General features: G+C 39.8%; 1 protein-coding gene across 1 annotated transcript in view; it reads right to left on the bottom strand.

Moving 5' to 3' along the window:
* Window positions 1-7000: 7000 nt before the first annotated feature.
* SAXO2 (stabilizer of axonemal microtubules 2) overlaps window positions 7001-12216 on the bottom strand; it is a 6549-nt gene continuing 1333 nt past the window's right edge. The window contains exons 2-4 of the mRNA XM_057386596.1: window positions 10485-10664; window positions 9096-9295; window positions 7001-8383 (exon numbers count right to left, since the gene is read on the bottom strand). Of these exons, the coding sequence (XP_057242579.1) occupies window positions 7410-8383; window positions 9096-9295; window positions 10485-10664 (1354 nt within the window). The 3' untranslated portion in view covers window positions 7001-7409. The remainder of the gene's footprint in view (window positions 8384-9095; window positions 9296-10484; window positions 10665-12216) is intronic.

Raw genomic sequence — 12216 nt, 5'->3', positions numbered from 1 at the left:
TGCTGTAATCTCTCTGTGTCCTGCAGGTGGGTGGCTGGGCCGTGGTCCCAGTGCTCTGTCCCCTGTGGCCCAGGCTTTCGCCATCGGCAGCTGTGGTGTCACCAAGCCCAGGCCAATGGCACTGTGGTGGCCCTGCTGCCCGGATCCTGTCCCCAGCCCCGGCCCGTGGCCAGAGAGCCCTGCACTGGCCACTCCTGTCCCCTGGGGCCAGCAGCCAGCACAGCACAGGTCAGTCACAGCGTTTGGCTGAATCTCCTGTGTTCTACAGTGTCACCTGTCCTTGCACCAGGGAGGAGCTCTGGGGCTGCAATCACCTTCCATGTCTGTCAATTGGAAATCCTGTTTGGTGGGGTTTTTCATGTTACGATTTCTGAGCAACTTTTGTTTGTTGAAGACATGACCTGAAACTGGAGTATCAGCTTCAGTGTGTTCTGTAAGCTAAGCCATGATGATGTATTCAATTTTCCAGGGTGGTTTAGTGCTTTTATTGCAGTGATACAAGAACACAGTTCGGATAGCTGTACATGTGAAGTCCCCAAAAAAGATACATCAATGTGCTTCAACAGCAGTTGCCAGTCTTATTTTCCTGTATTTTCTATGTTTCTTCCTTCAGAGAGTAAACCTGTGTCTACATTGATAGGATTTTTATAATTATTAACACATAATTTACTGTTCAATATGCAAAGTWATTAATTGTTATTGCTGCATTCCCAGAGCAGGTTTTAGCAAGGCAAGTTTGCAATGGTCAGAGCTACAGAAAGCTCTACTGTAGCAGTAGGGATGTGGCATGATGAGAGCAGACAATGGATTTAAATTTAGGAACAGGCAGGAAAGTCAGTGTCCTGGCAAAAATATCAGAGAGAATCAAAAATATCACAGAGAACCAAAAATATCTAGGCCTTATCCAAACCGGGGGGTGATGGGGCTGGAGAAGGCAAGATTCAAAACTCATGGCTGGGCTGTGTAGATGGGTAACTCCCTGCAAGGTTAATTCTGTTGTTCCTAATTTGGCTGTTTCTTGTCTTTCCCCTCACCCTTTTCTCTGAATTTGCAATGCTCTGGTCGCTGTGGGGGCCTCCCTGTGGGTTCACAGCACCGACAGTTTCTGTGTCAGCTTCGGAACGGATCTTTGGTGTCAAATTCCTCTTGTGATGAAAGGAAGAGGTAAACTGTCTGAAGAAGGTACCTGTTAGATTCTTTAGATGATCAGATCAAAGGTACAGGATTGTCACTGCAGTACAGTAGGCAAATTTCTGTTGTGTCAAAGGAAAGGAGGCAGTGACAGTCACCCCTTTGTGGACACTGGGTGAATTCAGGAACTCAGGAGAGGTTAAATTCGGGAACTCAGGAGAGGTTATGCCTGAAGAACTCAGAGCATCCAGTTTGCAATCTTCCACAGTCAGCTAAGTTTTCCTAAAGATATAATACCTTTTCTATTCCTGGGTTAAGAAAGTGGCTTAAAGAAACTCAGGTTTTCTCATGAGTGAGAAGGCATGATGAATGAGCACAAAATTAAATATAGAGAATTCAAAATATAAGAAAAAAAATGGAACAGGTTACATGTAAAGTTGTGGAGTCTCAAGACATAACCTTGAGCAAGCTGGGCTGTGCTGTGAGCTGGGGTGTGGGGCGGTTGGGTTCCACATGCACCTTCCACCRTGGGTTCTGTCATTCTGTGAGTAAGAGCTGAGCAAAAAGCACAGCTTKAAGTGTCCCTGCTTTCCCTGCACAGCCCTCCCGACAGAAGGAGCTGTTCCTCGGAGCAGTGTGATGTGCAYTGGCGGACGGGCCCCTGGAGGCCCTGCAGTGTGAACTGTGGCAGCGGTGTCCAGTCCCGGCGAGTGTCCTGCGTGCACAGACACAGCAACCAACSCGTGGCTGAGCATTTCTGCGGGGCCAGGAAGAGACCTGCGAGCTGGCAGCACTGCAATGTCACCTCCTGTGGCACTGTGTAAATGTTTATTTAAATATGAGCATAGGAATAGTTTGTAGCAGTTATATTAGAAAGCGACTCGCAGTTGTACACTATTGATTCTACAAGCATTTGATTGTACATCAAAGGTAAAACTATCCTCTCCAAGGAGCACTTCGTAATCCTGGGGTTTCTTTTCTCTAAGTAGGCCAGTTTGATTTTAAAGCCTCAAAAGCACTTTTAGAAACAGGATATTTGGAAAGTTTTTTGCAGACTTCCCTACGTGACTGTGCCAGTTGACTCAAAAGTCTCTGAGTGAGCTGTCGGTGCCTCCAAGATGGGGCAGTGTTGTGAAACAACAGTGAGTAAATGAATGCAGTGAGATCACACTTCTTATTGTGACYATGCTCAGCTTTGAATCCACTGCTGCCAGAAATGCACAGTAAAATAATCACAAAACTAGCAGGACTCCATCAGTTGTTTACAATTACAAGGCAAGTTCTGCTCTTCCTCTTTTGCTCACTATAAAGCCTTGTCATGTTTAAATATGTTTTTCACAAGCGAATTCAAAGATACAACTCACTACTRTACATTTGTAAAGCAGTTAAAGTTATGCTTGATGAACACCTACAAASAAAGATGTTGTTAATCATGCCAAGAAATGTGAGTCCTCTATGGCACGTTCATGATGTTTCAGTGAAGAGATGAGAAGAGAGGTTCATTAAATTAATCTGCTCAAAGTCTGTCCTTGTAAATGAGGAATTATTGTAACAGTTAAATGGCAACATGGGGCCAATGCAAACACAGTGGATYGATGTGATGGATAAGGTATTGTTTCTGGGAGCTTTCATTTTTCATTCTTTGCAAKGGAAATTCTAATGTTTTAAGCATGTCTGGATTACCGAGATAATATCATGGCATATCATCTGTAAAATTTTGCAGGCCACAGTTTTATAATTGTATCAGGGAAAAAAGCATTACCTAAAATAAGCAAATAGTGGTTGCTCTCCTTAACTTATGAAAAAGAGTCACAAAAGATAGTTAAAAAAATTTGAAATGCAATGACTATTGACTTTGGTTTTCTTGCATCATATTTAACGGCATTTTTAAATTTATAGAAGCTGTGGCTTGTAGCTGTAAAATTTTGGCAGCAGCTTCATTTTCATAAACAGCTTGAGCTTAAGGGTTGATCTCACAGGATGTGCTTTACAGATTCCAGCTCTCAGATGGATTCACGGAAGCACACTGAATTTTTCCTCCTTGTATTTATGTGTATGCAGGAAGGCACTATAGACCCTTGTACAATTTTCAAAGCAGCAGTAGATCTCTTCTGAATAAATGAAGTGCCATTTTTCATTGTTTCTACTCTAATTCCAGTCTCTGAAGTACAGTCAAAGTTCTGGCATGACTGTACTTTTGTATTCCTATTAAATAAGACAGAAGCTTCCTCATCAGAGCTGTGAGCAAACATTTGTGGGCGCTTTTCTCTTGCACTTCAAGTCACATGAGGAGCCAGTAACTGGCCAAAATGGTCAGATTTCTTGTCTTGAATAATCATTTTATTTGTTCCATTAATGGGGAYGAATGTCCAAGGAAGAATTATTGTGAAGATAGTCAAGTGCACGAAATCTATTCTGAGCATTTTTCCATCAAGATGATYTTTTCATCATGATCATTAACCTGAGTTGTTTGCAAGTTGAAAATTCTTGTAATGATATTCCTGGGTAAATTRTCTTCCGTATTGCAGATTGCCTGATTAGGGTTTAAAGCAGAGAGGACCACAAGGGAAGCAGAAAATAGATGTTTTTTCTTTTGTAGTTTCCAAACTACTGCTCATATTGGAGGCCTGARTGCTTGCTTTGCTTGGCTCTGGTATTCTGTGGGGGCACTTGAGCCCTCCTGCAGAGGGTTTGCATCACTGAGAATTAGGGTAGCACTACTGTACAGAAAATGGGTAGGGTGGACTGTCATGTCCAAGGCTGACTGCAAGGAGAGGATATTCCTGAGCATTACCTTTTTAATCAGCAATGGGTCTCGATTGTTTAAGAGGTTTTTTAAATTAAACATTTGTAAGATACTTTTRTAGATATTTATTGTCTGATTTAAAAGTGCAATATTTTTTTGTACAGTGTTTAATAAAGATTTTTGGACATATATTTTTTCTTATTACTGAAATTTCTTATTCATGTTTTCCCTTTATATTTAAAGTTGTCAAATGTTAACCCATAGCATTTTTTGTTGTGTTAACTTTGTTTTTGGTTAAATATGCATGTTATACAGAAGCAGTGCTGTAAATGTTTGTGATTGCAATTGGCATGACATTCCTCTGTGGATTATTTTATTGCTTCTCCAGTAACTGAAGATTTTAGCTTTCTTGAACGCAGTTTTGATATTTCTGAAATAAAGTATAGTTTGATTATTCAACCCTGTGATTACCCAGAGACTGTTTATTACCATGATTTTCATGGTAACCATGCTTTCATGCTTTAATTTTTTCAACCTACTTTGTTCATAATTCTGGGATTTTTTTCAAAGCCTCAGTACTTTTTTTAACCGTCTATCAGACATACTGTCAGCTTCACTGCAGTCTGCTTTACACTTCTATTGAGAGACAACATAGATGTAACCTGACTGAAGAAGTGGGAAGGTAGTTTGCCAAAATCCAAAAAGTCAGCTCTGATTTACTGAATTCTAGAATCAGGATTCTGTAAAAGGTGGAATKAAATAGCATTTCTTTGCTGGGCCTTCACAAAGCAGAGTTCATTTTGATCTGACAGAACAGCTCCATGTTTTATATTTAGTGAGTGATGGAAATAGCTCCATGAAAAAGAAGTTGTTTCAGAATATCCAATATGTGTAAACAGTCTTTAGAAAGAAAGGTCTAAGAATGAACAATAAAAACCTTTAACAATTTTATTTAATAGAAAATGAATGTCTAGCAATGGAGTGGTGGTGTCTCAGAGTTATCCTACATGGTAACATTGGCAATGGTTGAATTTTCCTTTTGAATTCCTTTTGTGGAGTCTTTACAAAAAGCAAAGGCTCTGTACAGCAGAGCTGTGGAGCCTGCTGCTGGATGGCAGAGTGCACAGAAAGCACTCAGAATAGMAACTCAATCCATGAATAACTTTCCTGCATGACATCAGAAAATGCTTTTTTAACAGCTGTTATTTTGGAAAAATATTAGTTTTCCAGCTGTCTCTTCATTTGGTCTGCATTTCAGTGATTTGTTGCTTATGAAAAAGTTGACGTCAGGTACTGAAGGGTGTCTGAAGGTTTATAATATCATTTGATGCTTTTCCTGGAAGCACAGTCAGTGTTTYGAGGCTTTTTCAATTGTAAAGTATAAAGGCTTCTCTCTTTCAATATTAAACTTAGGGGAAAACATTAAGGATAAAATGAAAGGGAATATGCCCCTCCACCCTAAAGTCTTCAAATACATCTGCAGAGGAACTGTTAAATGTATCTGAATATGTCCTCCACTTGCCTTCCTCTCAGAATGTTTGTACCGTGCTGGTAGGTGGCAGCAAATAACTTTCCATAACTTAAGGGAGGGAAATGATTTCAGAACTGAAAAAACAGCTGTGAAAATTAAAAAAAAGCATCTGGGCTCACTCACAGACCCAGCAGAAGAGCCATKTTGAGCAGAACATGCAGGCACACATAACTTCATGGATTCAGACTGCATTTCTCCCTCCCTAGAAAGGAGAGCTGGAGATCTTTGGGAGTTTCTGTAAATGCTCCAGAGGTGCCAGGACTGTGTCTCRGAGATGGACCTGCCCAGGTGTGACTGTGCAAAGCTCTGACTTTGCTTCCCCACTTGTGGCATGACAGAATAATTCAAAAGGATGTTTGTTTTTCTTCTTCTGTGGTACAGAAAGATRGCAATCAACTGGACATTTTCCTGTCCTGCTTTTAGGATCTCACAGATTTACATTGTCCTTGTTCATTCACAGACTGAGGGAGGTGAATAATTTTCAGACAGAAAAGTAAAACTGATTTTTCATTTCATTAACAGAATGATACTGCAAAAACAGTCCAAAGACAAAAGTTGTCTAAAAGTSACTGATGCTCTGGGAATGTCTGGATCTCTCTCGTGCAATGCCTGTGTGCACAGCTGATATCTCAGTTCAGCTTTCACGCTTTCAGATGACCAAGTTCCTGCTTTAAAAATATTCCCATTATTGATCTTAGCCCTTTTATAAGTTTGTTTATGAAGTACAGCCACATGATTCTGCAGAACCAATGTTCTGTTCCACACCAATGGGTACAAGATATGCAATACTGAGACAAAAATCATACTGGAGTAGTGTGATGGAGCACGAYAATACAGTTAATTATACAACTATTACCTGGCACTTGCTTAAATTATGAAAGCAATAAAACTGAAATTGGTTTACATGGATTTCTCAAAATCAGCTAAAGAGACATAGAGAAAATACTAAATATTTCATACAGAAGCATAACAACTTTATATAAAATTTCTGTCAGAACTTTGGTTTCTGTGTATTTAGAACAAGCRATTCTTTGGAGAGCAGACAGATTGAAAGCAGGCTGTCTACAGATTTCTGCATCTCAGCTGATATTTMTTTTCTTACCTGAGTTATTTTCTGTTATCTCTACATACACCTGTGTCATTTTCTGCCCTTTTCCCCTTCAGACTGCCTCAGCAGTGAACTCTGGCAGCCATAACCAGATGTTTAGCTTTAAAAATCAGAGAGCAGGATTAAACTACAGTAGATGTTAACTTTTTGGGCCTGATTCTCTCTSCTTCAAAGTGCATTTGTTTTGTTTCCTTTGGAAGTAAGGCTGAAAGAACATGATCAGGAAAATTAGGAAACAGAGTCTAATGAGCTGCATTGGGGTTGAGTGGTTTCAAGTGTGTGTACAGAAAAAGAGGAAKGTTACCACTGGTTAACTGCTACCAGAAACAGTGGGATCTTTATACTCACCTCAGACCTGAATGATGTTGAAGCAGAGATGACTAAAGCTAAAACCAGTTYTTTTAGAAATGCCTAGGTGTCATGGCATGCTGTCTTGTAATTTGGGCAGTAAACTGTAATGAAGAAGTCTTACCAGATTGCTGAGATTATTACTTATTTCTTAGATTACTAGAGACAGCATTATTTGCTTACTGTGTAGAATATGTTATCATTAAAAGACACTATTTCACAAACACATTATTTAGTTGCAGAAAATCTTAATTAAATATATGATAAATATGCCTGAGATGGAGTGTGGTGAAATCTGGAGAGTCAAGGAAATTAGAATGCACAATCAGAAAAAGGACAGATGCCATATAGGGAGTATTGTTCCTTCAGCATTTGGCAAAACTTTATTAGTCTTGTAACAAACTTTGGTTTGGCTTTAGTTTTCTTCAAACTTTTAAAAGCAAAATTTGCATTATTTARTTTGCTTTCAGTGTTATTTAAAGAAAAAATGAACAACTTGGTTTCCAATTATTTTACCAAGGTGCTTGAAATATTGCATGTAAGTATTATGACACCCCAGCCACTTCCTGTGGAACAGGATTACAACTTGAGCAGGAGTGTTCTGGAGACACTGGGCGGTAGTATTTGTGACCCTGAGAATCTGTGCTCACATAGACATAACCCAGAGCATCTGGGTGATGTCCTGGGCAGGCTTCTGGCTTCTTTGGAGTATATTCAGTGCGATACATAGTTTCATCTTTAAAAGGAACTCCACTACTTACAGTTTGTACAGGTTTGCAGCTTTGAGCTGGATTGGCCTGATGTGGTATGTAATGAGATCTGAATGTAGTCAAACCAGAAAATTTTCCTGTAGGTCTTGGAATTTGCGGTTCGTTCTTAATAATCCCTCGCTGACAGGGGCTCATGGGCTGAAAGTCTTCTCTCATAGTAGTCTTGCCTTGAAAAGGGGCAGAGGTTCTTCTTCCAGGAGGTGGTCTGATGGGGGCTGCAGGAGGAGCCTTGTGTGAAATGTAATCCAGGCGGTTGGAGGAGTTCAGATCCATCTTTTCTGTGGGTGGAACGTACTCCTTGGGCTTGCAGGACTCGGGTGGGGTGACCAGCCACGGCTGGTAACGGTCCTGGAATTCAGTGATTCCTCTAAAAGGAGCGTCAGATCCAAGCTTGTGGGGTTGAGGGTTGAAGGGTTGTGCTTGTTCCCCTGGTGCACCTTTAAAATCTCTGCGGTGGGTTGTGAGACTGTCGAGGGGTTGGTCACTTGGTTTGTACTCTTCTCTTGGCCGCACAAACATGGGCTCCACGTCGTGAACAATGTAGGCGGTGCGGTGGATGGTGTTGGCATCGAARGGCCCCGTGGCCAGCTTGACATCACAAGGTTTGCAGCTTGCAGGGGGATTGGGCTTTCTAGGAATGTAGTCATCTTGAAATGTGGAAGGATTTCCAAACCTTTCTGAAGGCGGCTCGTATGGACGTTCCACCTTACAGGATTCTGATCTTGGACCTTTCCGTAATATATAGTCATCTGTAAGGCAAAACCAAAATTCCACCCTTACCTACAGCCATTCCTTTAAAATGGAGACAAATTCTTCTGGTATTAAATCTTGCAAAACAAAGAAAATGGATATAAATGAAAACGATAATTTTATCTGCATGTTTGTGATCTGACAAAAACTATCTTCTATTATAGTATGTGATAAAAACTGACCCTAAAAAATTGTACCTGATGCCCTATTTTGACCATCTTCTCAACAGAAACTATACAGAAAATAGCCTTATACAAGTTTTATATACAGTATCTTCCATTTTACATAAAAGATTTAGCACCTTTGTGCTGACCACTGTAATAGAATAATTTGTGTCAAGAGAGATCATTCCTAGGATGGTGTGTATGCAAGCTTTAGCATACACTAAGCTCTGCTTTYGACATAATCTGTGGAAAAATAAGTCACATGAACTAAACTACCTGGAAAAAAAAWTGCACCCGAATTTCCTTGAGATAGCCTAAGTGTATGCTAGAATTTCCTAGCCAAGAAAAACTCAGAGAGGGCTTTTTGTTTAGAACCAATAAATGTCACCTCTGAACAGGAGTGATSAATGTTTTAAGGCATTATCACCTGCTTTCTAGAGTGTTTAAATCTGTCCTAAGCCAACAAATCCTGTTTCTGATACAGCTAATTGAGCATACTGCCTTCATCTTGGTTTGCTCTTTTTCTGCAGATGGCAGATATCATTACCTCGATAGGTTGGTACGGTGTCCAGTCTTGCTCCTGTGGTGTGCCTCGACTCTCTCGGCCTCGCTAGTACCACTGGTCCAACTTTATGGGGACTGTAATCYCTCCGGTACACGGTCCCCAGGTCAATGTCCCCTGACTTTGGTCTGTATTCTGGTTGGGTCCGAGAATGTAACTTCACCTCATGCGGTATATAATCAGATCTGAATTGGGGAAAACACAACACTGATTAAAAAAAATCCTTTTTTTCCTTATCAAGTCCCTTTTGTAATTTTTCACTATAGGGAAAAATAACAAAAYGTTTATTCAGAAAATTCAATCAGACACCATATGTTGGAGGGATAGCACAGAGGAGAGAAAATCACAGTATATAAACTGAGATTCTCTGATGCATGATAGAGCCTTTAGTTAAAGGTAGATGGTGAACTAAGTTTGTCAACACTCCAAGTCTCATTCACAGTTTAACAATATTACTGGAAGTATTTGAAAGGAAACAAAATTGCAGTAATTTTGCAAAGAAATTATCAGAAAACAGAAGCAGAGCGAAGCTCAAATTACTACAAGTGATAGCATTAGTAAATGCATGAGGAGAATGGAATAAAATTAGAAACAGCATTTCACTGTTTTTGTATGGGTACATTACATTMAAAGGGTGTATATTACATATGTGGGTGTTTAAATAATCCACATAAGCACTTGACCCAGCTGGTAGAATGGCATTTGGCCTTTCTATTTATATCTCCTTTTATTAAATAAACAAGTTTCACCAGATGCCCTCTTCTTGAAAGAAAAGCAATAATAATGGAAAAACTAAACTTTGATGCCCTGCCCATCATTAACAATGAATGGATAATATCTTTTTCTAATTTTTTGAAGGATGCTCTTTAATTTTGTAAGCTTAACATCACAGTCTATGCACAGACAGGACAAATGTACTGTACTCCTTTACAGTTTGCTTTCTTGAAATTAATTTACAACTGTCTGAATTAAAGAAAAAAAATCCCTGTTCCTGTTTCTTAAAATTTCAATTTGCTCTGTCTTAGATTCTACACATGTATTACAGAAAGTTAGCCAGCTTGCCAGCTTTTCCATAAGACCTAAATTTCCTAACAGGCTGAAACAAATACAAAAATTTTACATTATCTTTACAGTTTAAAAGCTGCTGTAAAGAATGCAAACCTTGTCTGCATGGTTTACTGATTTTAATGACCTTTTTGTGGTAACTGTATTTTTATACTCAACATTTACACTTTAAATATGCAAAAAGTGCAAAGGAATGCAATGACTGCCTTTTGAGAAGATTGCAATACGATATTCAGTCCCCTCTTAAAAAAGAAAGAATGAAAAGCTTTACAGAGTTAATTATAAAAGGCATTGTTTTAAAATATGTACTTGAAGGTTGAGGTGCTGTTCATTGTGCCATGATCAGGGCGGATCTGTGGTGATGGCCTGCAGCTCTCAGGAGGGCAGACACTGCCATAGCCAGGGTACTTCTCCCCATACTCGGTTTTGTTGTACRGCTGCGCTCCAGTGTCGTAAATCCTCGTGGTTCTGTGGCAGCAGCGATGGCGTCTGGGTCAAACACAGCACAGCAGAMAATTGGGAAAAGTTTCATTTAAAAGGAAAACCCACATTCTGTCTACTGGGAGTGAATAACAAATGGGGAAGATTGAACTGTGTCAGTAGTTTTTGTTTAAAATCTTTTCTGAGTGATAAACCCACAAAATCTTGTGCTGCTGACAAAATCCCAGAGCACATTTTACTAATGCAGTAATAAAAGCAGTGWCAGCTGGGAGTTAGTCCTTGGTGCAGAATACAAAGGGTGGATAGAATTGATCTCAGTCCTCTAAATGAATGAAATTCTGTCTTACTGCCTTTCCTCCCCTGTATTTTAAATTCTGTTAATAGATAGGGAAGATTRTTTCCTTCTATTTTATTATTTGGAATTAAGCAGTAATTATACCTCCATAAAACTTCCTGCAAACAGATAAAGGATCATGTCTACAAAACATTTGATATTTATGTAGCTTTGAAGTGCCTGCTAAGCTGTGTATGCATTCCAGTGTCCAGGTAACAGTGCCAAGTGACCAAWCAACCTTCCCCTGAAAACAGAAACACTCTACTCTGCAGCAAACACAATGTGCTGTCTAAACCAATAATGGCCTAAGATTTYATTGACTGTAAAAACGTCAGTGAGGTTTATTTTAAACCACAAGCTTTATGCAKGTTTAATTCAATTATTCGTATTATTGAACTGGGTTTTTGGATTGAGAATTTTTAGTTGAGTTGAACCTCATTTTGTGCTGTCTCACTGTGTTATCTCACCATCTTTCTATTTGAGCCTGAGCCAGATTTGTTATCTCATCATGAAAACAATGGTCCAACTCTTCATTAATCCAGGACTTTTGAAATATATTTATGGAGCAAAATTCACCACAGTCTTGGCCAAAAAGAACATGAGGAGCTTTAGTCAGTGCCTGCCGCACATCTCTGTCTACAGATGAAAAAAAAGTGGCTGATGAACAGATAGAAAGACTTCCAAAACAGAAATGGATAGAGGGGTGCCTGCTCTGCAAGTCGTGACTAGAAACTTGTGGGTCATGGTGCACTTTGCAACCACAGCATTTGCCCTGTATTCCAAAAAATATTGAGCACACCTCTGTGATCTCATGACTATTCTTGTATGTTGTTCTTAGATTTTCCGTTTTTTTTTTTTTTAGTAGTAACTGAATTTTTGAATCCTAGGGTGATTATTTTTGCAATTTTTTTTAAAGTAGACTGAGAAGAAATTGACAATACTAACAGTTGTGACTTCAAMCTGTGAGTATATATCTAAGTTTTCAAAGGTTTAAGTGCCTTATTATTTTGGAAAACATGATGGTTTTTTTTTTAATCTATGGCATCGATAAGCCTCCTTTTCTCTGGGCTGAACATCCCCGGCTCCYTTTGACAATTCTTGTAACRCTTGTGCTCCAGACCCTTGCCCTTGTCTGGACTCACTCCAGMACCTCCATGTCCTTCTGGTCATGAGGGGCCCAAACTGACACAGCCCTTGAGCTGTGGGCTCAGCAGTGCTGAGGACGGGGATGGCCACTGCCCTGGCCCTGCTGGCCACACTGCTCCG

Source organism: Malurus melanocephalus, unplaced genomic scaffold (genome assembly GCF_030028575.1).
Source record: "Malurus melanocephalus ecotype Western Australia unplaced genomic scaffold, MMel_1.1 scaffold_1001, whole genome shotgun sequence".
Taxonomy (NCBI): Eukaryota; Metazoa; Chordata; class Aves; order Passeriformes; family Maluridae; genus Malurus; species Malurus melanocephalus.
This window is presented reverse-complemented; position numbering and strand designations above follow the sequence as displayed.